Source organism: Magnolia sinica, chromosome 10, assembly GCF_029962835.1.
Source record: "Magnolia sinica isolate HGM2019 chromosome 10, MsV1, whole genome shotgun sequence".
NCBI lineage: Eukaryota > Viridiplantae > Streptophyta > Magnoliopsida > Magnoliales > Magnoliaceae > Magnolia > Magnolia sinica.
Window position 1 is genome coordinate 68,355,523 of NC_080582.1, and position 26,086 is coordinate 68,381,608.

A 26,086-nucleotide genomic window follows, 5' to 3' on the forward strand; every position below is an offset into this window, starting at 1 on the left:
GGAGGGTCAACAACAGGCCACCCAAATCTATCTTCTCTAACTTTTATAGGTCCAATGGAGCGCGCAATTTTACACCAGTCTTATCTCTTGGCCAGAATCTAGCAATAATACAACTAAATTTTCGCCGGGATTTGACTGAATACGTTGTAACCAGGCCTGCTTTTCTCTCTCGCACTCAAGCTCGGGCTCGCGTAAAAATCTCCTACTGGCTTGGGATGGAATATTTCGGCCCGTTTCGGGCTTGGGCCGGACTGAGGTACGTTAAAAAATGCAGGTCGGGATTGAGCAGAGCTTGGCCCGGCCCGTTGACACCGTATTCAAAATCTGTGACGTCGCCACTCTTCATTTCACCGGAGAGAAAGAATGAGCGATCTAATCGCCGCAGCATCGGATCCGTCCACGGCGAGCGAGCCTAAGGCAGCGTTCGACACGGCACGAGTCGCCGAGGTGAAATCCTGGCTCGCCTCGCAGTTCGACGCCGCGGGGAAGGACGTGCCCGAGTTCGAGTACACGCCGCGGAGCATCGCGCATCTCCACGCGCTTGCGACTGTCTCCCAATCCAAGACACAGGCGGCCGGGATTGTCGCGTCGGACCTCCGCCAAAAGGCCGCGGAGTACCGCTCCCAAGGTTAGGGTTAGGTCTGCCTCTTCCTTTGAAAAAAAAAAAACAACAAACAGATCGTGGGTGCACACATCTCCTTCCAACAACAGTGGGCGGGAATCTCAACATGCATTTCAAATTGGGCGGTTGAAAATTCTCATTTGGGCACGCTTCGACCTGCCCGCGTACAGTCTTTATAAGGGCAGGTCGCAATGTGCTCACCGAGTCTCGGTGCTCACTGTTTGCACTGGCGTTTCTCAATTTCTCAATCCTTAAGGAGGGATGATATGATAGTTTGATGGAGTATGGAGGAATACCATTCGTGCATTCATCTATTGTACGTTTACTTAGGCGTATTTGAATCCAGGCTGACTAAATTATGGGTCGCACTCTGGATGTACTGGATGGATGGGCCTTGAAAAAGAAAAATGTTCAACTGTAAAAATATACTAGGTGAATGTCCATCAGTCGAATAGTTTGAACTTCTCATGTGTCTTTGGGTTATGGCCTAATCGATGGAGGAGCCTGCAAGCTGGGTGGTCTGGAATTCAGGGCTCATTTGGTAGCTTTTAGTTCGTATGAATTGGAATCCAAATCACAATTACCATGGAATCGATGTGAATTGAAATCCTCAGTTGTGTTTGACAGCTTGTAAACTGGAATTCAAAAGTTTTGTTTGGTTGGAATGCATTGAAATTCTGTAGTATATTCATAGGAACTTAAATTTGATTAAGTAAATCAACTTTAATATCCCCAGTTAGTGTACATATGTGACATTTGATAGAATGATTGTAACAAGCCCATTGAATATATACTTTGCTAAAAAAAAAGAGCAAATTCCAAGCCTTGGGTGGGCCACAAACATAAGGATCCCAAACAACGCAACTTATGGACATTTTTTTAACCGTCCATTAGATGGGCAACATTTGGACAATTTGGATCATTTTATTGGTGTCATTCTAGTGATGTGGCCGATAATTGGATTGTTTCAGGGTATCATCTGCATGCCATGTGTATGCTGGATTATTGGCCTAGCAACAACTTTGTTATTCATGCGACCTTCTTGCCTTTGAAAAGGGAACCATCTTTACCAAAAAGAAACTTTTCATTTACCACCTATTACTTGGTGCCAAATGCACTAGAAAGGTACAATTACTATCAATTACCACTGAATACCACCAAATACATGGTGCCAAACGACACCTTAGTTCATCTATGCATTTAAATGGTGGACAGGAACATGAATATCATTGACCGTCAGATCCTTATCTAATTGTGGGCCCTACCGTGGACGTGGCATAACCAAAAACTGCAGTGATTGGGCAATCCTTATCACCTTATCAATGGCCGTAAGGCCATTAGAACAAGAACACAAGCTGGATGGTCTGGATTCGGGTTTTTGCTTGCGAGGTGGATGGTGGATGAGAGCATGGGCGTGATCCACTACCCACACAACTGAATCCAGACAAGCCAAATGTTGGGCCCCACCACGGATGGGGCATAACACAAAAACCCGCACTGTTTGCAGAATCCTTTCCATTTTAAATGGTGGCTATCAAATGGATTGGTCCTACTTCAATGGGCAAATGCTCATTGATTGGATAGTTAGGATTTCCCTACATAGATTAATTGGGATGTGTCTGTCAAGATCCACAAATTTGAGTCTGGATTTCATATGTGAATGGCATGTGCACTGTGGACGAGTGCATGATTGTGACTCTCTATACAGTGGATTTTTTATGATCCTCTGCCTTGTAGTACATTTTCTCGAAACCGTAGATTTTCTCTAGAGGCTTTAACGGATGATTCTTGAACGATTGCAGCTGTCAGGATTAGGGAGATTTTGGAAAATGTGGGATTGGCCCATGAGAGTCTATCGCCGAATGCTATCGCATCTGCACAGGTTCTAGCAAATGTTTCGAATTTGTTGAATATAAGAGACACTGAAATGAGTAGGTGCGTATCGTTTCTTCTTTGCAATCCACATTGCCTTTTTTAATTTCCTTAATTTCTTTTTATTTCCCTTTCTTTTGAAATTTTCTTCATAATTGAGATGGCAGCAGTGGTGAATGATGATGGGATGTGATGCAGTTTTCTTGTGGCAATGGGAGATATTTCTTTGAGAAAGACTGGTATAGAGGAAAAGAGGGATAAGGTAAAGAAGGAATCAGAAGTTCTTCTTGACTATACACGGAAGGCTCTTGCAAGGCTGACTTATTTGAAAAAGTCGGTTCGTAATCCTTTTGTTCTTTGTTCTCTCTTGGGTCTGTCATATCTGAATACATTTAGATGGTGCATCATATGATTTTTTATTTTTATTTTTTTGTTTGACAGTTCTGTTCATTATCATGTATGTAGATTTACTATTGAGTAGGTGTTGAATTGGAGAAAATGATCAGAAATTCATAATTGGGACTGATGAGAGAAAGGAAATTGATCGCACCAATAAAAGAAAGTTTGCCATGTGAAATGTGCTGGTAAATATGATTGACAATGTCAGTGAGCTTTTTGGTTGCTTGATCCACCATCTCCTTAGTAAAAAAATAGGGCTCCTTTCTATCACAAACTGATCCTTGGATGGTGCTGAGATTCGCCCATAGTGAGCTTTTTGGTATCGATGAGAGAAACGACTGAAATATATGTTCACTGTCATCATCTAAGCCTTACCAATTGGAGTGAGCTAAACATATTGAATTGTGGCTCTTGTAGATGATTGATAGTGCAATTGCTTGCAAATACGATTGACAATGACAGTGTTAATGGGAAAAATGTTCCTCTTGGGCTCATCCATTTTCTCATTGTTGTCTATCCTTATTTGTCTTACATTGGCATAAGTTAAATGTCTCATCGCACTTGTATTTGGGGATCAATTGGCAAGTGTTGGTCTAAATTACCCACGGATGATTCTTTTATATCGATTTGTGGAGGAAATGTGATAGGTGAAACTGTTCTTGTCACATTCATTGGGCTGAAGAAGTAGAAAGGGAAATGGAAAAATAGCACCTTGTATTCTTTGCTGTTAGACTCTGGTTGTGTGGGTTTGATATCAATTGCATGCCAATAGTCTTCCCTTATCCTAGCATCCATAACCCATCTGAAAGAAGATAAGTTGTTTTCAAGCTGCTTGGCATGGTTCCATTTCCTGGCATGGTCTGCGCCTGGCTCTAGTTGAGTTGAGGTGTGATAGAAGTTTGAAAATAAGAATCCAGCTAGGACCTTGTTGAGTCAGATTTGGACTCTGACTTGATCTTGTCAGGAACTTGTTGACTGATGTCATTGTATTATGTAGGTCATGACAACATCTCTAGAATTCATGCTTGGCATAATGTGGATATATTTACCTTGAATGAAGACCGAGTTGCTGCGAGTTGGGTCTGCCAAGTTTGTAGGAAGTTCAAGTTACCTTGAATGGGACTGAGTCTGAATCTCTAGTTTCGGCAGACAAGCACCCAACTTGCATAATCAAAGCAGCTTTTATAGTGTTTAACCACATTTGTTTTATTTTAAACTACGCTAGCTAAGTAATATAAATATAAATTAATATATGCCTTCCAAAAAAAAAAAAAAAAACAAAGAAGAAGAGAAATTCCGTTAATGCATAAATAATATAATAGGTATGCCATAAAATTGGATCACCTTTCAGCAAAAATTGAGGTCGGATTAAACATGTCTAAGAGTTGGCTTTGTCATACCTTGTCGAGTCAGATACAACATTTTTTGGTTTTTGTTTTTGTTTTTTTATTCTTTTCGTTTCTGAAAGGTAACATTTCAGGGTACTAGATTGTCAAACTCTAGTTCAAATATGCCTTCTATAGCAATTCTTCGTGAGACTTCTACTTGTAAATTTCCTGTCACTAGTATTCAGTATTCACCTTTGGATGGCCCTCCTGCCGATGGTGTTGCTGATAACCTGTCAGTTTTCTTCTGATAAAAATGGTCCATGTCGGCATCTTTTTCTCTTTCTCTTTTTTTTTTTTTTAAATTTTTTTATTATTTTAATGCGGTCATGTGGGGATAGTGCTCATGTGACTTAACTTTAAAACAGTTTTTGTTTATTATTTGCAGAACCCTTCAAAAGTTGGATGATGAAGTAGCTACTTGTGAGGCTCAAATGCTTCATTGGAAGACAAACGTGGCCATTATGGCCTCAAAAGAACGGCAATACAATCAACAATATTCTAATTATAAGGTAATGCTTGTTTTCTATGTAAGTTTTTCTTTTTCTTTTTTCTTTTTTTTTTTCAGATGGAATTTAATTAATTAGTATAAAAGTAATTGAGTGGGCAAGAAAATGAGCATGACCTGATCACATCATCAGTCCAGACTCCAGAGTCATATTGTAGAGTTGCTGGTCCAAGTAGATAAATCCTGATTGTATCCATTTATAATGTTAGGTAAAATCATCTGGGTTTTTGTTTCTACACCTCCTTGTTGTTTCAGTCGTGTGGCTAGTATTAATATGTCACAAGCGTTTTATTTTTTATTTTCCGTGGGCTTCGCTGACTTGAAATGCTCTTAAGTTTTGAATGAATGCAAACCATAGACCAGCCATTTTCATACTCCTATGTGTACCATACCATCCTTTTTCTCTGATTTTTGTCCTTTGTATCGTGGTCAGGTTACGCCTCTCCTCTCTATCTGTTTCTCTCTTTCCTATTAAGGAGAGGAGTCTTTTCTCTTTATCCTTTGTAATCGTTCTTTTCTATAAATAAAGGTGCCATGGAGAGAGAGAGAGGATATGTAAAAACTCTCTCTCTCTCTCTCATAATATTTTACATTGTACAAAAGCTTTTCTAATCCAAATCCCTTCTCTTGCTTCTTTAGTTTCCCCCTTTTTTCTACTTTTCTTCCTCTTCCTTGTTTCCAGTTTTGAAGCTCCATTGTCTAGCCCTTGTTCTCTCAGAGAGAGAGAGAGAGAGAGAGAGATTTGTTTAAAAGGCAACAGAAATTTTATTACCTCCAAGAAGGGAACGTAAAGAATTATAAGATAGCAAGACCCAAAAATAAAAATAAAAAATACAAGCGTCCACAGAATGTAAGCTAGACGCCCACCCCACTACATCTATCTTGGTTCTCCTAACAAACTCACTTATCGAACCCTGACGGTTGCAGAAGCAACAATTGTTCGTTTCCCAAAATGGCCCAGAGCAATGCCATAAGAACAAGACGCCACAAAACTTTTTCCTCTTTGCCAACACCGCCACCATGCCAAGCATACAGTGCACCTTCAATGGACCGGCATCAACCATGCCGTATCAAATAGACCCAAGAAAGTAGACCAAACCTCACTAGCAAACTTGCAATGAATAAGGAAATAATCTATGACTTAGCATCTTCCATACACGGAGCAGACGTTGGTGAGCATCATGGACCTTTTCTGAAGATTATCAATGGTTAGCACTCTTTTTTTACCCACTGCCAGACAAACCGCAAATTGGAAGATGTGAAAAAGAGAGATTTTTCCATCATTATCCCACAAATGAGTCTAAAATGAATCGAAGTCTCTGGAAGTGCTTCCTCCATTGGCAGTTCCCTTTGGAAGTGGCATCTGCATCATCTCAAGGTATAGATCTCACTAAAAGATCGTTTGCAGACTCTTATAACTCTGGAATCTAGTTCTGGCAAGATTTTTGGCACCAAATTTGGGTCGTACTTTCTTCAATGTTACCGAAATCTACTTTCTGGCATTGTAGCAGCATCCAGACTCCTCCACAGTCCCCTAATGTTGTAACGTCTCGGAAAAATCCGTATAAAGACCCGAGTTTCACCTCAGGCAGAAATCACTCAGGACCAAATCCTTTAGAAATTAGGTAAGAATTAGCTAGTGTTAAACTAGAGTACCTGTGAAATTCGTACTAATCACTTTAAATATGATCTGCAAGACTCAAAACGTGCAGAATCGTTACCGCTACATTACCGTAAAACTTAGGATCAATCTCTAATCCCAGTTGCTCTCGGGAGCACACCGAAACTTCGTATCGGACCTGGACCGCGCGTCGAAAGTCCGATTACGACGAAACCATACGGTTATGACCGCCTTGTTGGACTTGACTACCACCTCAGAAATCAAGTCTAATAGTATCCAGAAACACACAACTAGGATGCATCGCCATCTTCGAATTGTGAGCGGCTTCCAGAACTTCTCTTCTCAAGTCATGGAGATTTGGGACGCACAGGCGGCCACGATATCGCAAACCCTCATCCGTACCAACTCTCCATTCCGAGTCTTCACCGTCGCTCAACTGCTCTCTCATCTCAACCAATCGCTCATCATCCTTCTGAGCCGTGATGATCCTATCATCTATAAATGGCCGCACACGAATGTGTGCGACACTCTCATACGGTTCCACCATGGTGAGCTTTTGCTTGAAGTCTAGCACAAACTATACCATACCCCATTCCGCCACCATCAGCGGAGCCGCAAACTCTATCGTCTTCTTGCGGCTCAACGTATCAGCCACAAGGTTAGCCTTGCCCGGATGGTAGGAAACCTCGAACTTGAAGTCCTTCAAGGTTTCCATCCATCGTCGTTGTCTCATATTCAGGTCCCGCAGAGTGAATATGTATCTGAGGCTCTTGTGGTCGCAAAAGAGCTCGAACTCCTCTCCGTAGAGGTAATGTCCCCAGAGCTTTAGTGCAAAGATGACAACTGCCAACTCCAGCTCGTGTGTAGGGTAGTTCTCCTCGTGTTTCCTCAACAGTCTCGAGGCGTAAGCAATCACCCTGTCCTTCTGCATAAGGACACAACCCAGACCAACGCGAGACGCGTCGGTGTATATAGTATATTTAACCCCTTACTCTGGCAATACTAGCATAGGGGTGGACGTTAGCTTATCCTTCAGCTCCTGAAAAGCTGCTTCCGCCTTCTCATTCCAGGCGAACTTCAGATCCTTCCGTGTCAACTGAGATAGCGGTCTAGCAATCTTGGAGAAGTCCCTAATAAATCGACGGTAGTACCCTGCCAGACCAAGAAAGCTCCTCACCTCAGTAACCGAACCGGGCTGCTCCCAGTCCTGAACCGCGGCTACCTTAGCGAGGTCAACTGCTATTCCTTCCTTGGACACTACATGTCACAGGAACTTGACTTCCTCTTTCCAGAAGTCGCACTTCTTATACTGTGCGAACAACTGGTTCTTCTTCAGAGTACCCAAGACTGCTCGCAGGTGTTTCTCGTGCTCTTCCCGACTCTTAGAGTATATTAGTATGTCATCTATAAACACAAAGATGAATCGGAATAGAAACGACAGAAACACCTTGTTCATTAGGTCTATGAACACGGTCGGTACGTTCGTAAGACCGAACAACATAACGAGAAACTCAGTGTCCAGAACTGGTCCTGAAGGCCTTCTTCTGCACGTCCTCATCCCTGACGTGCAATTAATGATACCCTGACTGCAGATCGATCTTCGAGAAGTATCGTGCCCCCTTCAACTGATCAAACAGATCATCTATCCTAGGCAAAGGATACTTGTTCTTCACCGTCACCTGATTCAGCCTGCGATAATCAATACACAATCGCAGTGACCCATCCTTCTTCTTCACGAACAACACAGGCACTCCCCAAGGAGACACACTCGGTCATATGAAGCCTGCCTCTAACAAATCATCAATCTGTCTCCTCAGTTCCTCCATCTCACATGGAGGCATGCGATATGTTAGCAATGAAATAGGTGTCGCACCAGGCACAAGATCGATAGTAAAGTCGATCTCGCGCCGAGGAGGTAGTCCCGGGATCTTCTCGAATACGTCTGTGAAGTCCTGAACCACAGGCGTATCTCCCAACGTCGGACCATCAATACTCTCCAATAGAGAAGCGTAACAACTCAAACGAGAAGGGTGACTAACCTGAACAGGGAAAGTAAAAGCCATGCCCTCAGGTCCATGGGCTGTCACCACCCTAGCCTCACAATCAATCTCTGCTCGCATCTCGGTGAGCCAATCCATACCGAGAATAACGTCGTAATGATACAGGGGGGCAACAATCAGGTCAACTGGTACCGTCCTACTCCCTAAGTCTATCGAGCAACCCTCGCAAATCTGGGTAACGTCAGAAAAAGTCCCTGTGGCGGTAAGGACCCTCACTCCCTTCATAGGAGCAGTGTCTAACCCCAGTCGCTTGACTGCCGTGCATGATATGATGGAGGTAGTGGACCCGGTGTCCACCAATAAAAAGACTGGAGTACCTTGAATCTGTGCCGTGACCTCAAAAGCCATTGGTACGACCTCAGAGAAGATCGACATTATCAGGCGTCGACTCCTTGCAGCACAGAGCAGACAGAAGAATTACGCCGATACGAGGCGGCAACCATTAGATTTTGAGGTTGGAGACCATGTGTTCCTCAAAGTTTTTCCTATGAAAGGAGTCCTTCGGTTTGGAAAGAAGGGGAAGCTTACGCCGTAGTTCATTAGCCCATTTCAGATACTTGATCGAGTGAGTGTGGTGGCATACCGTATTGCTCTGCCCACACCACTTACAGGGCATGCACAACGTATTTCATGTATCTATTTCAAATGGGAGTAGGTACAGTTGAGTGAGGATGCTACTAATGTTCTGCGGCCGACGCGCATCCTAGAAAGGAAGGAGCAGGTGTTGCGTAGTAGGGTTATCCCGTTGGTGAAGGTGTTATGGATGCATTACACTGAGGAAGAGGCCACTTGGGAGACAGAAGCCGAGGTCCGTAAGAACTACTCGCAGATTCTCGAAGAGTACGAAAATGTACTAATTTCGAGGACGAAATTTTTCTTTAAGGGGGGTAGATTGTATCGTCTCGGAAAAATTCATACAAAGACCCAAGTTTCACCTCGGGCAGAAATCACTCAGGACCAAATCCTCTAGAAATTAGGCGAGAATTAGCTATTGTTAAACTAGAGTACCTGTGAAATTAGCACTAATCACTTTAAATATGATCTGCAAGACCCAAAACATGCAAAATCATTACCGCTACATTACCGTAAAACTTAGGATCAATCTCTAATCCCAGTTGCTCTCGGGAGCACACCGAAACTCCGTATCAGATCTGGACCGCGCGTCGAAAGTCCGATTACGACGAAACCATACGGTTATGACTGCCTTGCTAGACTTGACTACCACCTCAGAAATCAAGTCCTAATAGTATTCATAAACGCACAACTTGAGCTCGGAGCGAAGTGTGTGAGAAACACGAATACCTTTAGAAAGAGAACTGAAACTTAAGTGAATTGAGTCATCTTACTTGCGGGCCAAATCTAAGGATTCAGACCGTCAGAATCTGACCCAATTACACCCTCGGATCAGGGGAAATTTTCAACCCATGTCAGTGCACTTGTGGCCCTGATCGAGTACCGGTGACCGTTGAATTGAAATTGGTCCGCCGCGGTCGATCTGTAAATCCGATCGGACCGAAAACCTAGCCTGACCTAGATCCAATGTTAGGGAGCTTAAGTCCGACCGCATGCAGAAAAAGGGGCCTCCAGAAGTGCTCCATTGAGCCGAAACAGATGGGTTTTGGCTATAACATAAGTATACCATGGCCCTGGGGCCATTGAGCTCACGTTTGAGCCTATATAAGGGTCTTAAACCCTCTCTCTCCCTTCACATACGAATTTGCAAACCCTAGAGAGAGGAGAGAGAAAAGAGAAGGAAAGAGAGAGAAAGAGAGTGTGGGAGATTGTTCTCGGGACTCAATCTCGCCGTTCCACGTGCTTAGCTACCACTACCATATCGCTATTCCGGCGATTCTGATTCCGTTTTTGGGTAAGAAATCCTAAACTTAATCTGTTTTAGGGACTCAGATAGGGCATGTGATGAAATAGCTAACCTATTTTATATTATAGGTTGTCGTTGTGCTGTAGACGAAGGCGGAGTGTTCAAACTGAATCCGTTACGCATTTACCGGCATAAGGTGCGGACTATATACGTTTAGGTTATGGTTTTCAAGATTTTCAATGCCGGATAATGATTTATTACTGTCATTGGTGCCATTTCACATGCCAGACGTGATGTTTCATAAAGCGTTCTTATTGGTGGGACAACATGAAGGCCCATATAGCAGATTACATGTCCCGTTGCCTTACGTGCCAGCAAGTCAAGGCCGAGCATCGCCGACCTCCTGGTTTACTTCAGCCTATGCCCATAGCTGAATAGAAGTGGGACTTCATCTCTATGGATTTCATTTCTGGGTTGCCGAAGACGAGAAAAGGGGCATGATTCCATTTGGGTGATCGTGGACCGATTGACGAAATCGGCTCATTTCCTCCCGATTAGAGTTACAAACTCTGCGGATGATTTGACCAGGTTATACATCAGGGAGATCGTATGTCTACATGAAGTTTCTATGGAGATCGTGTCGGACCAAGACACACGATTCACATCTATCTTCTGGACTCGTATCCAGAAAGTAATGGGTGTGAAGTTGAAGTTCAGTACCGCGTTCCACCCATAGACGGATGCGCAGACGGAACGGGTGAATCAGGTGTTGGAGAATATGCTGCGAGCTTGTGTGCTTGATTTTAAGGACAGCTGGGATGACTGTCTTCCTTATGCCGAGTTCGCTTTGATCACTTTGGGAGTATACATGTATATGGTTAACCTGGTGACATTTTCACACTCTAGAGATCTACAACAACTTATACGTTATATTTATCAATCATAGTCTTCTGCTTGCGTAAATTTATTCGTCTCTGGAGTGTGATATGTTGTTTTGGCTTAATCCCATTCATCTTTAATGCACTAACACGGACAACATTAAATCATCATTATCTATGTTGCATAAGTGATGCGTTAGAACTCGGGAGTTGAGTCTATACTCGACCCCCGATTTTCAAGGCGTTACAAATGTGGGTCTATACCATCTTGATACCATTGAAATCCAGCCCAAATCCCTCCATGGTCGTTGGAAGTTGCTATATCTGAGTCCAGGCTTCTCAAAAGTCATCGGAATCACACCTAGACTTCTCCATGGTCCCCGGATACATGTCTGGGCCTCTAGAAAGTTGTTGGAATGACATTTGGACTATTAAGATCTAACTCTTAGACCATTACTAGCCCTTGGAAAATTGGTTCAATTCTATCCTTTTATTTTTTAGTATCATCCCTAGAGTTTCTATTTAAATGGGAGATAATAAACATACTCAAATTTCTGTGCTCCATGGCCGACGAAGAATCGGTGGATAATCTGCTCATCCACTGCCCCTTCATCGATAGAATTTGGACATTCTTATCCCGCTTTCACATCTTCTGGGTTTCCCCTCTTTTGACAGATAGTTTCCTTAAGGCTTGGCATGGCCAAAGATTGGATAAATTGAAGACCATTCTATGGAGAATGTCCATTCTCGCTGTCTGGTGGTCTGTTTGGGAGGAAAGAAACGAAAGATGTTTCAATGAGATTGCTAAGTCGTCAGATTTTGTTGCTTCTAGAGCTAGAAGGCTAGTAGTTGAATGGGCAAGTAATACTGATAAACATAAGGGATGTAATATGATCTTTCTTGGAGCTTAGCCGTCCCACTATCTCAGTGGGTTAGCTTCCTCCTTGTTTCCTTTTTGGTTATCTAAATACATTTTGTGATCCTTGAAAATAAAAAATAAACATACTCAAATTTCATCTAGACAAATGGATAGCCCTAATCCTACGATAACTACAATAAAACTAGATGGTATCTGGAGTGATCTCAAGCAACCCGAATGTATAACGGAGCATGGAAAAGACTGGGATACAAAATGAGAACAAATAAACAACCCAAACCTGAGGATCCCACTTATGATGAATGGGAAAGTGAAAACTAGCATGTGATGTCTTAGTTGCTAAATTCCATTATACTCAATGTTAGTGGTGTCCTCTATTTCTTGAAAACCATAAAGGATGTATAGGATAAAATAGCCAAAATATACTCTCATTAAGAAGTCTTAGCCCACCTGTATATACTACACACATCGATCAACAATCTAGCCCACCTGTATGTACTACACACACAGATCAACAATCTCGATCAGGGTGATGGAATCCTGCAAGAGTATTTTGCTAACTTTAACAAAAAAGTGAAAAATTAGATAACTGTCAAACAACCATTTCTCAAATTGGAAGTTCTGAAAAATCAAATCAGACCACTTAGGATCTTTAAGTTTCTAGTTAGTCTTAGTTTGGACTTTGAACCTCCACATATACAAATCCTTGGGAGAGAATCTCTTCCTACCCCAAAATCTGTATATAACTACATATGCACAGAGGCTTGATGACAGAATGTCTCTCAAGCTATCCTTCTAGAATGATCAGTCTTGAAAAGTGCTAAGGGGCAAGGAACTGGACAGGGAAAATGGACAAAGATAAGCTCAGATGCATGCACTGTGGAAAAAAAAGGCAATATTTAAAAGCATACTACTGGGTTATTCATTCTAATCTTTGACCATGGGATGTTAGAACAAAGAATTCTCTGATGTGATCACTGTTGAAGAATCTTCTGCTAAAGGACAAAACAACAGTGCCCAAGACCAAAGGGACATAACCATTAGTGAACTAACAACAAGTGGCAGCTCTCCAAACTTTCGTTTCTGCTGCTAATCAGATAGAGCAGTCAAATACTTTTGCAACTGTGAATCACGTCTTTTAGACATCCTAGATTATTGATTTGGGGGCATCTGCCCACATGATGGGTATGATTGATGGATATATTTCCTACTCTCGTATTTTTAGTAATATCAAATTGGCTGATGGTCCCTCTCTAAACATCTAGGAAATGGAACTTTTTGTCTTTCTAATCCCATGTTTATCTTCTATGTAGTTCAGGTTCTTTCTTTTCCATCTAATCCTCTTTCTGTTAGCTCTCTAACCAAACAACAAAATTTCTATGTTATTTTACCATCCTGTTTGTTATTCAAGATCTGGCTACAAATAGGACGATTGATGGTGGCCGTGAAGATCGATGGCTTTATTTTCTCAGTTAGGAAATATCTAGTTCTGCCATGTTTCTGCTTTCGAAATAGAGAATAAAAGGTGGGTGACCCATCGACACACTCATTTAGGTCATTTATCTTTGAACTCATTAGTCATTATGCCATTTGTTTCCTAGAAAATTCTATAAAAATGCTATCTTACAATGAAAAACTTGTTAATTGTCCAAGCGTTGTCGAACTGCTTTTTATCTAAGTAACACAAACATTTTATCCATTCATATTTTCAACTTATACATTCTGATGTATGGGACCTGTTCCGCTAGTTTTTGTATTTGGTTTCAAAATTTTCCTAGATAATTTCTCGCAATATACATGGGTTTATCTCTTTAATGTTCTGACCAAGTCTCATCAATTATAAAGTTATTTCATCAAATGGTCTCTACCCAATACAGTAGCAAAATTAAAACCTTTTGATATGACAATGCTTGAGAATATTTACAACGTGTTTTACAGAAATATTTTGTAGATAATGGAATAGAATTTCAAACCTCGTGTCCTCATACACCACAACAAAATAGCATGGCTAGACGTTAAAAATCGACGGTTACTTGAAACCACCCGGTCTCTTCTAATAGGCATGTCAATTCCAAAAGCATATTGGGATGAAACCATTCTTCTCGCTACCTATATAATCAATCGAACTCCGATACACGTTCTTAAAGGAAACTACCTGCTACGAATGCTACAATTGCATGCATCTCTATTTTCCCTGCCACCAAAAGTGTTTGGATGCACTTGCTTTGTCCACCTCCTTGGACCATGTCATACCATACTTAGACCACAATCAATAAAATATGTAGTCGTAGGATACTCGAACTCCAAAAAGGGGTACAAATGTTACTATCTCTGTTGCTATCTTACGAATCGAAAAAGAAATGCTTCTTAGGATGTTACATTTTTGGAAATTGTACCTAAGTTCAATTCAGAGAGTACACACTTTCTCTGCTTCGCTTCTCCTTCCCATCATTGACGAGTCTCATCTCCAAGAGGTATAAAGCTCTACTCCAATGAAAGAACTCAAAGTTTATTCTCGAAGGAAAAAAACTCACGTCTTTCTAAACAACACCACTCTTTAATGTTGGAACTAGACCAAGTGGATCTCCCAACTGTCCTTCACAAAGGAACTCGGTCATGCACACACCATCCCATTGATAACTCTCCTATAACAATCTATCTTCTTCTTATAAATTCTATGTTTCATCTATCTTTGTTCCAATCTCTGACAAAATTGTGGATGCCCTAGCTTACTCTAAATGGAAAGCAACCATGATGGAAGAGATTTCTGCTCTTGAAAAACAGAATGTGTGAGAATTAGTCACTCTTCCACCGAGAAAACATGTTGGGTGCAAATGGGTGTTCACAGCTAAATACAACGCAAATGGATCTATTGACAGATAGAAAGCATGACTGGTTGCTAAGGGCTTCTCCCAATTACCTAGAGAGGATTACGATGAAACCTTTGCTTCTGTAACAAAATTAACTCCATTTTCATTCTATTGTTTATCGCCATGAACTGTAATTGGCCCTTGTACCAACTAGATGTCAAAAATGTATTTTTACATGGGGATCTTCATGAAGGAATATATATGGCCATTCATTCTGATTTTGGCCTAAGGGGGAGTTTGAAAAGGTCTGTTGTCTTTAGAAAGCCTTATATGGCCTCCAACAATCATCTCGTGCGTGGTTTGAAAAGCTGATTTTCAACATTGGATTTAAAAGAAGTACGTTTGATCATTTTATGTTTGTAAAATATATGGATGGCAACACGACAATCCTAGTTGTTTATGTTGATGATATTAACTTAATTGGTACAAGCACTATTTAGATTGACCGTGTTAAGAAATTCTTGGATTATCATTTGAGATGAAGGATTTAGGGCTACTAAAAATACTTGGAATTGAGGTTAATTTCTTGTCCCAATATAAGTATGTTCTAGACTTTTTCTATGGGGCTGGCTTACTTAGGGCCAGTGTTCGAAATATCGGTATCGCACAATGTATCGCACCCTTGGGATACAGATACATATCGGTTATCGCATGGGATATATCGTTTGTATCGCATAATTTATCGCACTTTTGGGAAACATGGGGAAACATTAAGATAATTGTTGATTTTTTCAATGAAACTTCAGGGATTGTTTAAAAAGACCCTAATACACACTTTTAAATCATAAAATCTCAAAAAAGAAATGGACATAATAGGTTTCCTTTGTATATTGTACTAAGATATGTGCTGTGCGATTGAACTATGACAAATTGACAACTATATTCAGTATCCACCCCATCCATCCGTTTTTTCATATCATTTTAGGACATTATTCAAAAAAAATGAAGCAGATCCAATAATCAAGTGGACAATACCATAGGAAACAATGATGATTGACCATTAGTGGGCCACAAAAGGTTAGATCAAGTTGATAATTGTTTTTTCTCTTCATTCAAACTTATGTGAAGTTATCAATAAATTAAGTGCCTAATAAAATATAGGGAAAATCAAGGTGCACCCTAAAAAGTTTTTAATGGTACTGTGTTCAACTACCATTGTTTCCTTGAGTATACTCCACTTGAGACAAAAAATAAGATAGATCTAACAATCAAGTGGACCACATTGAAAAAAGTAATGGGGGGATTAAACGCCTGCCATTGAAACCCTTTAGGGGTTCACGGAAGTTTTGGATCAATATAAAATTTGTTTTTCCTCTTAATTCATGTCTTTGTGACTTTATGAACAGATTGGATGGCCCTACAAAATGACTCTTGCATTTAATCCCACTGACATTTGATGCTTAGTGCATTTTAATGCAACCAAGTTTATTATTTGGTGTGGTCCACTTGAGCGTTGGATATGCCTCATTTTCGTACTCATACCTTAAAATAATATGAGAAAAGGGATTGACGGTTTGGATGTACAGATACATCACGATGGGCCCGACCACAGACCTGCCCGTTCGGAGCTAGGGATGGGCAGGGGTAGTACGCAATCCGCGTCCTCGTTTGGTACACCAGCCAATCCGCTTCCTTTTGGACCAAATTTAATGTTATATGGCCCCACAATAATATATTTATTATATCCACACCGTTCAACCAATTGAAGCGATTATTTTAGATCATGAGCCAAAAAATAATTAATATCCAAAGCTCAAGTGGACCACACCACAAATAGCAGGGACAATGATTCTCACTGTTAAAACATTCGTAGGGCCCACCATGACTTTTATTTTCCATCCAATCTGTTCACGAGGTCACACAGAGCTGGATGAAGAGGAAAAATAAATATCAAATTTATCCAAAACTTCTCTGACCTCAAAAGGGTTTCAATGGTAGACGTTCAATCTCCCACTATTGTCTATTGTTTGCAGTGTGGTCCACTTGTTCTCTGGATCTGTCTTATTTTTCGGCTCAAGCCTTACAACGAGCTCGCCAAATGGAAGAACGGTTTGGATATAACGCATGCCTTATGATGGGACCCACAACACTTGATGACGTCAACACTCGGTGATGTGCGGTACAGCACCCAACCCAAAATCACTTAAAGAGGGCTCGGACGCTCTTGTAATTCGATGCAGAGAGGGTTCCGGCCTTCCGGAACCCTAAAATCTTGCCCAAATCCTGGAAATTTTAGATCTCACGATGATTTCTCGACATTTCGGAGAGGATTTCTCCGGATTTCGCTTGGATTTCTTCGGACGTTGATAGATTTCTCCTGTGACCCGGAAATGTCGACCACGGCCTGATTCCTTGCCGGAATCTCCAAGAAAGGGGGAAGTTGAAGAAAATTTGCAGAAAATCTTACTTACCTGTCGAGTGGCCCACCTCCAGCCAAGTACGCTTCGATTTCCTTTTTTTTTTCTAATTCAATTTTTTTTTTAATTCTCCACAAGCTGGATCCGATTTTCTGTCCGTGCATTTGTCTTTGACGATAATGGAGAGGAAATCTTGCCATATCGTGCGATATCGACGATATATCAGCCGATATTGGGATTTTGAATTTTTTTGGTATCTTCTGGTGGTTATCGGGGGTGTATCGTCTCGCAGTGGTGCGATATCGATAATATCGGCCGATAGTATCGATATTTCGAACACTGCTTAGGGCTCAACCATGGGACATACCTATTGAAGTTAATCATAAGTTGCACAAGAGACAATCATATGAAATTGATAATCCGGGCATGCATATTAGGTTGGTGGGTTGGCTAATTTATCTCAGTTTTTCTCATTCAGGCATCTCTTACTCTATTGGAATTGTAAGTCAGTTTATGCAACAACTGTGTCACCATCATCTTGAAGTTGTTTATCAAATTCTTCTTTATTTAAAAGTTGCGCCAAGTTGAGCTCTTGTCTATGCAAATCATGTTTATTCGAATATCAATAAGTTTTTTTTATGTTGATTGAGCTGGTTTTTCATCTGATTGGTGCTCTAATACAAGGTATTACTATTGCATGTTTGTAGAAGGAAATTTAGTCACTTGAAAAAGTAAGAAGTAGTCCGTTGTCGCTCACTGTTTGCCGAAGTAGAATATCGTGCAATGGGTCATGCAACTTGTGAATTACTATGGGTAAAAGCCATCCTTCAGGACATGGGATTCCCGACTTCTTTCCAATTTCTCTACGTTGCATCAAGCAATCATTCACATTGCACACATCAGTTCATCTCAAGACTATTAGTGACAAGATTAGCATGAATGATGTCCATGCAGCAGGTTGAGGGGGAATGTTAGTGTACAAAGGCCCTACTACTCCTCCGTGTACCATACCATCTTTTTTTCTCTAATTTTTCTCCTTTGTATTGTGATTAGATTAGGTCTCTCCCATTGTTGATGTCTTAAATCTGTAAACAATATGGTTTTTCTATGCCATCGAGCAGGTGTCGATGCCATCAAAGTCCCATCAGAAAAATCCGGAAAATCCACATTTTGTTGCTAGAACGTTTTGGTGTTTCTACTTGATGTCATCGAAGGTGTTCGATGCCATGGACAAATCATCGATGCCATCGAAGTCCCATCGAGCGTGTGCGCAGAATTGCATAAGTGCGGGATTTGTTTCCTATTCCAATTATGATACCATATGATACTATATATATCGAGTGTAATCAAGATTTAGGATGGAGTATAGGAATTCTGGGCTTTTTAATTCGTTCCTAAGGGCTTCAAGGGCATAACTAGGGCTAGTGAACTGGATTTGAGGCTTGTTCGAATAGGTAACACTCTCTCTTGTAATTTCTGATTTCATAGTGCATTACTCGTCGCTTTGTGCCACGGTTTTTTCCCATGAGAGTTTTTCCATATAAAATTCGGATTGTTTGTGCGATTAGTAGTACTTTGCTTGATTTGTCTTTGTGTGCTTCCGCAGTTCTCCAACATCTCTTCTCTCTCTCTCTCTTTCTCTCTCTCTCTCTCTCTCTACTACTAAAGGGAGGAGTCTTTTCTCTTTGTCCCAAGGTCTTTTGTAATAGTAACGGTACTCATAACGGCCACCACCATTGCCTTTACGATATGGGTTGTAATGGCTGTTATAGCCCCCGCAATGACCGTTACAATTTCTTTATTATTATTATTATTGAAAAGAAAATGGACCGTTACAGGGGCTGTAACAGGGTGGATGTTTAAGATATACCACTTCCTCATGAATTTATCTTGAATCGGGATCTTTTGGCCCAACTTTCTCCCAGTTTTGCCAAGGGAGTAATCTCATTTTTGACGCAGGACAACTAACCACTTGCTTTAAAGCTCAAACTGATAGAGCGTGGCAAATCAATTCCTTTATCTCATAACTCAGGCCCCACTTCCCATGGGTTAGGTCATCAGTTGAACCCCCTTGTGGGCCCCACATCACATGAGCCCACATAACATGGGTCTCGCCTCCCATAAGTCACCCGCCTAACATCGCCCACCCCGAGTATGCCCCCACATTAGGGTGTCCCAAATCGGTTACGTATCAGCCATAACGGCCGATACGTAACTGTAATGGCCGACACCGTTACGCGATACGGGGTCGAAACGGGCACCCCCCCGATTTTGTAACGGCCGTTACGTCCCGTAATAGCTGTTACGGGCTAAAGAAAAAGGGAAAAAAAAAAAAAAAAAAAAACGTACCTTTTTTCTTTCTTTTCTTCCCTCTCTCTCTCTCTCTCTCTCTCTCTCTCTCTCTCTCTCTTTCTTTTTCGGTTTCCCTCTCCCGTTTTTTTCTTTTGAAATCGGAAGCGATTTGACTGGTGTAGTATAGCTGCTGTAGCTGCTGCAGGTACGTGTCATGCTAAGATGAGTGCTGACACTCCTCGAGCTCCGAGTTGTACGAACGGTTCAAAGGAGATCAAAGTTACATGGGCTCCACAGTGATGTATTTATTATATCGACACCGTTCATCTAATTTTAGAGATCATTTTAAAGCATTACTCAAAAAATGAATCATATCCAAAGATCGTCTAGACTGCACCAAAAATAACAACGGAGATAATGATTTTCACCGTTAAACAATTCATAGGGCCCACCGTAACGTTTATTTTCCATCCAATCTGTTTGTAAGGTCAAAAAGACCTGAATGAAGAGGAAAAATAAATTTCATATTGATCCAAAACATCTGTGATCCCAAAAAGGGTTTCAACGGTAGAAGTTCAATCCCCCACTGCTTTTTGCAGTGTGGTCCACTTGATAATTAGATCTATATTATTTTTCGCGTCAATCCTTAAGTCGAGCTCATCAAATGAATGGACGGATTAGATATAACACATACCACATGATCAGGCCCACAGGAATTGTTGACGTCAAATGAATGGACTGGGTACGCGGCACCCTTTCAACGGACAACTTAATAAATGGTACACGTGCCACATGGGCCCCACCATGATATATGTATTTTATCCATGCCGTCCATTCATTTTGCCACGTCATTTTAAGTCATGATCCAAAAAAAGAGCAAGATCCAAATCTCAGGTGGACCACAGCATAGGAAACAGTGGTTATAGAATGCTCACCATTAAAAATTTCTTAGGGTCCACTGTAATGTTTATTTTCCATCTAACCTGTTAATAGGGTCACACTGACATGGATGAAGGGAAAACACACATGTCAGCTTGATTTAAAACTTTTGTAGCCCCCAATAAATTTTTACTGGTGGACGTTTAATTATTGTTGTTTCTTATGGTGCGGTCCACCTGAACTTTGGATCTGCCTCATTTTTGGGCTCATGCCCCAAAATTATTTGGCAAAATGGATGGACGGTGTGGATATAACACATTCATCACGGGTGGGGCCCAAAAAACTCGTGTGCTACACTTCACAATCTGAGTCCCACCTAATTTGGTCCCTTAAAAAATTGTACACAAGACACGAATTAACTTAGAATTTACCAATTAAATTATGGACTGTAATTACTAACTCATAATGCCAAAATCAAATTGTTTGAATAGTTTAATTGTTAATTTGTGGACGCTTATTTTTTAAAATAGGGCCTTTTGATTATTTATTTATTTTTTTCATGATTCACTATCCAATAAATGTCCACCAATTCATAAGTGGGATAATTCCAATAAATTGCATGAATTTGAGGCTGATTTGGAGCATGGATTAGTCCTCCAAGTCAGCCCCAAATTGGCAACGCCATCTACCTGAATGTAATTTCATTTTTTTAAAGAACTATTGGGAGAAACGATATCAAATTGTCAAGTATATAAATTAGATATTTAGAAAAATAAATATATGAATTTTGTGGTCAAATTCAGGTTATCTGGTTCATAAATTCATCAGACAATCCGATACAACTTCTCACCAAAGAGTGGACCGTTACACCACCATAAACATGTTCCAATTTATAAATGAATGCATATTTGGAATGCTTTGAATATTCCGGATTTAATCCATATTTTTTCATATTTTTTTGGCCAAAAAAAAAAAAGCGCCGTTACGGTCCATTACGCCCCCATATCGCCGTTACGCCCCCGTATCCGTATCGGTTTTGGAGGGCACCGTTACACTAACCGATACCGATACGGGACACCTTGCCCCACATCCCATCGACCATCCCACTCGAGACTGGTGTGAAAATGCCCTTGCATTAATTTTTCACCTTGAATTGGTCAAAATATGTAGAATTTATTAGTTTTTGTGGAGGATTAAATCCAATAATAGGCCTTCATAGGTCAATTTTTCCGTAACAACCGTTACAGACTTTACGACCTCGTAACATGTAACGGTTGCCACCGTTACCTTTACGTAACGGATTTTATGGCACACCATAAATCCTTTGTAATCTCTCTTTTCTATAAATAAAGGTGCTATGCAGAAAGAGAGGATATGCAAAGCTTCTCCTCTCTCAATCTCCTCTTTTCTCTTGCTCTTCCATCTCAAGTTATGTCCCTGTTAGTCGATGCATGTCTAGCTAGAATTTTTGTAGATTTCTCTTCTATTGTGCTGTCAACAGTAGATTCCACTCGAGCCCAGTGTGAAAATGCCCTTGCATTAATCACCCCTAGTGAGAAGTCTCAAACACGTGACCTCCTGCTTCGATACCAATTTGATGCAGGACAATTAACCACTTGTTCTAAAAGCTCGAATTGATAGAGCATGGCGAATTAATCCCTTTATCTTATAACCCAGGCCCCATATCCCGTAGGTTAGGACCTCGGTCGAACTCCTCTTGTGGGCCCCACTTCACATGGGTTCCGTTTCACATGAGCCACCCGCCTCACATGAGCCACTCACCCTGAGTGTGCCCCTGCATTCCACAGACCACCTCACTTGAGCCTGGTGTGAAATGCCCTACATTAGATAATAACATATTTTAGTGAGTAATTATATCTATATGTTTTCTTTTCTTTTCTTGCTTTTCTTTCTTTCTGTCCTTTTTTTTTTTTTGGGTAATTCTAGTAGAAAACAAAGAAAGGAAAGAGAAACATGCAATGACACAACCAGAAGGCTAGAAGGATGAGATGATGAGAAAGCATCCTCCCAAATGGTTCGAAACTTTTAGTGAGTAATTATATCTATATGTTTTCTTTTCTTTATTTTTATTTTTTTTTCGGATAATTTTAGTAGAAAACAAAGAAAGGAAAAAACATGCAATACCACAACCAAAAGGCCAGAAGGATGAGATGATGAGAAAGCATCCTCCCAAATGGTTTTAAAACAACACTCCAAGGTGAGCTCCTCTTCTCTACTTCCTTGCAAAGGTGCTAGCAACAAGATTTCGTGGGTTTTTTTTTTTTTTTTTGGAATATTTGAAAGGAGTTTATTACAATAAAGCTAACACAAGCATTACAAGAGATGGAGTCTCCAACAACAAGATTTAGGAGACTACATTTCCTAGTCTCCAACAACAAGATTTAGGAGACTACATTTCCTAGCCAAATCATCGGCTAGATCACTAGCATCTCTAGAGACATGGTAAAAGGAAACTAAGATAGTTCCCTTTCAATTTCCCTGATTTCCTCCAACCAATGAGAGAAATGACAAGGCAAGACAAAAGTCGAGCTTGCCCAACAGATTGCATTTCAGAGTCACCTTCAAGGATAACAGAGAAGAATTAAAGCTGTAAGGATCTTCATGCTTTGCCAAACAGCCCACTCCACCTCATTGTGAGTCAATACACCTATAAGACATGCGAACACATTATGGGTCACCCCTAGATGATCCCATGGGATTCACCCAATGCCAACTAGACGAGGATTGTATTTTGAACCGCCATCGATATTACAATTTCACATGCTGATAGGCCCATATTGAGTACGGTTCGTATTAGCTCCGATACGGCCCATTACAACCATGGTTCTGAATGTCAATATCGGTTGGCATATTGGCCCGGCGGAAAAAATGATACGATACGACATTGTTTATCATTATCGGGGATGTATCGGCCTGAATTTTTTTAGGCCAAAGAATTAAGGAAAATATCAGGAAAACAGAGAGAATAATATGACATTCTAGAATCTTTATTTATTTATTTATTTATTTATTTTGGACATGCATCTTCTGATTTTTTTTAGGCCAAAGAATTAAGGAAAATATCAGGAAAACAAAGAGAATAATAAGACATTCTAGAATCTTATTTATTTATTTATTTATTTTGGACATGCATATGATAGTGTATCAGACCATTCTTTGATGAGAATGTTGTTTGTCGGTTTGACTTGTTGAAGGTCAACTAAATGGGCCCTAATTGAACACAAATCAAGCACGATTTGGTGAACTAGGGCCCATTATATTGAAATACAACAAAAAGAAGATGAAAATATAAAAAAGAAAGTGAATGTTTAACCCTTCTTTCCGATTTTTCCCATAATGGTCCACTTTGCTTCAACTTGTCGAATCCCATTCAAATAATTTGTTTGATCCCAAAATATGTCTAGATCTAGCCTAAAACGAGTTTCTAAGCTTCATTCCTAGTTTAAATGGAAAAAAGAAGAGGAGACAATATGAGCCAATACAGGCTGATATGAATCAACTTTTTCGCATTGGGCTGATATGACCCTGTATCGCATATCATCATCTGCTGATACGGATTCGATATGGCTGTATTAGCCGATATGATACTGATATTCATATATATGATTGCAGCCCATTTTTTTCTTGGTTGGTTGATTTACCCCTGAATCCCATATTGGTTGGGGCCGGTAGTATGGCTTTATTTTATCCATGGTGACAAGTAACATTTACGTAATTTCATTGATCAAGGCTGATGAGAATGCAAAACTGTGGCCTCTTTTGGGTTATGTATTTACACACACACACACACACACACACACACACACCTATGCCATCATATTTCTACTTATCTGCATGCTTATTTCATCTTATGTCAGGCAACATTTTATTTTATTTTATTTTTTTATTATTATTATTATTTTCTACAAGGTAAGATTTTATTTTTATTTTTGAAAGAAAAACCAAAAATCATTATTAAAGAGGCCATACAATTATCCGACCAGTGTCTTCCATTGTGTTGCTCACATGTATTGGACAGCATACATCGATTTGTCTCTGTTTGGTAAATGGAAATGGGATATTGACTGATCAGCCTTTGCATCTTGATATTGATATGCATGTGGGCATCATGGACCCTGATTTGCTAGGAGTTTCCCTTGCCCTCATATGTTTGGCTAGGGGCGTTGGACTCGTGCTGCTTCTTGCATTCTAGAATGCCACTATCCCTTCAGAGCTTCTCACTTGCATGGCTTTCTACAACTTCATCAACTTCCTTGTACTCCACTTCTATAGTTCTATATGAAATATTCATGCAGATATATTTTCTTGGAGATTAAAAAAATAAAACCCATATGCACACATTCACACATTTAATGCTTTTTCCCGTCCCATCTGATCATTCTCTCTTTATGATATGCCAATCCACTTGAACCTAAAACTTTTGCTTACTACCATAGTGCCGTGGCCATTGCCTTGATAGTAGGGGTTTTGGTGTAAAGAATTCTTTTGGTCTATAAAGTTTCTTAAGGAGATTTCTCAGGCCTGTTTGATAAGGAAGAAAAGAAACAAAAAACATGGAAATTGTAATGATTATTTCTATGGGTACTACTGAGAAATGGATTCCATTCATAGGGATATGTTTGTTCTGAAACTGGAAATCTCCAATTCATTTGACAACAGTCGCCTGGTTTCTTGTGCCAGATAATTGAATATGAGGAATTGACTTTTCACTTTGCAAATCAAACGGGTGAAAACATCTTGTCAAAGGAAATTGGTTTCTTTTCCTTCCGTTCCCTGCTTATGAAATGGGCCCGTGCATGTACAGGACGCTTATAATATGATTTCTTTGCATCTAAGACCCCTTGTTTTTATCTTTACAAAAAAAAAAAAACCTTGCTGTACTGATTGTCCAAAATCTGATTTCTACATCCCTCATGTATTTTGGGAACAGGCATTACTAAATCGGGTCGGTTACACTTCCGATATTAGCCATGGCGTGCTGGTGGAAATGGCCGAGCATAAAAAAGACTTGGAGAAGAAAACAAAGCCCATTTTAGATACCTTGAGAAGCTACCAGGACTTACCTCCGGTATGCCCTAATCTCAATCACATGAACTTGTGGTATGTAGCTGATGCATTGGATAGGCATCTCAGACCATTTCTACTTGTGCAGGATAAAGCTCTTGCTGCTTTAGCTATTGAGGAGAAAAGAAGGCAATACACAGCTGCTGAAAAGTACCTTGAAGATGTACTGCACTCGGCTCTCGCCACTACAGAATAATGTCTTGGTGCGTGTGCTGTTCATATAACATCGAAATGTGGACTCGATACCATGTTAGTGAATTTTTATTTTAAAGAAAACCATATCATTACATTCCACGAGGGATTGAGATGGGAGGAAAGAAGAGCAGCTTTATCATCAAAGATCCTAGCATCTCTTCCTCCACATCCCTCAAAGGTTAGTGAAAGGAAGATTTTCTTCCCTGCTAATAGAAAGGGACAGCAGACCAGCTCAGCAATGACATCAAAAGCCAATCGTCCAGCTGCCTGTTGTATTGTAATACATGAACTTGTCAAATTCTTGGATTTGCACTGGATTTGGATTTTGAGAATGGTGATCATCATGGTGCACATACTGTTTTCATGA

General features: G+C 40.5%; 1 protein-coding gene across 1 annotated transcript; it reads left to right on the forward strand.

Moving 5' to 3' along the window:
* Window positions 1-218: 218 nt before the first annotated feature.
* LOC131216919 (AUGMIN subunit 1-like) lies at window positions 219-26,086 on the forward strand. The gene is made up of 6 exons (XM_058211533.1): window positions 219-628; window positions 2,425-2,557; window positions 2,693-2,827; window positions 4,667-4,790; window positions 25,391-25,528; window positions 25,613-26,086. The coding sequence occupies exons 1-6, from the start codon at window positions 364-366 to the stop codon at window positions 25,718-25,720; spliced, it is 903 nt and encodes a 300-aa protein (XP_058067516.1). The 5' UTR covers window positions 219-363; the 3' UTR covers window positions 25,721-26,086.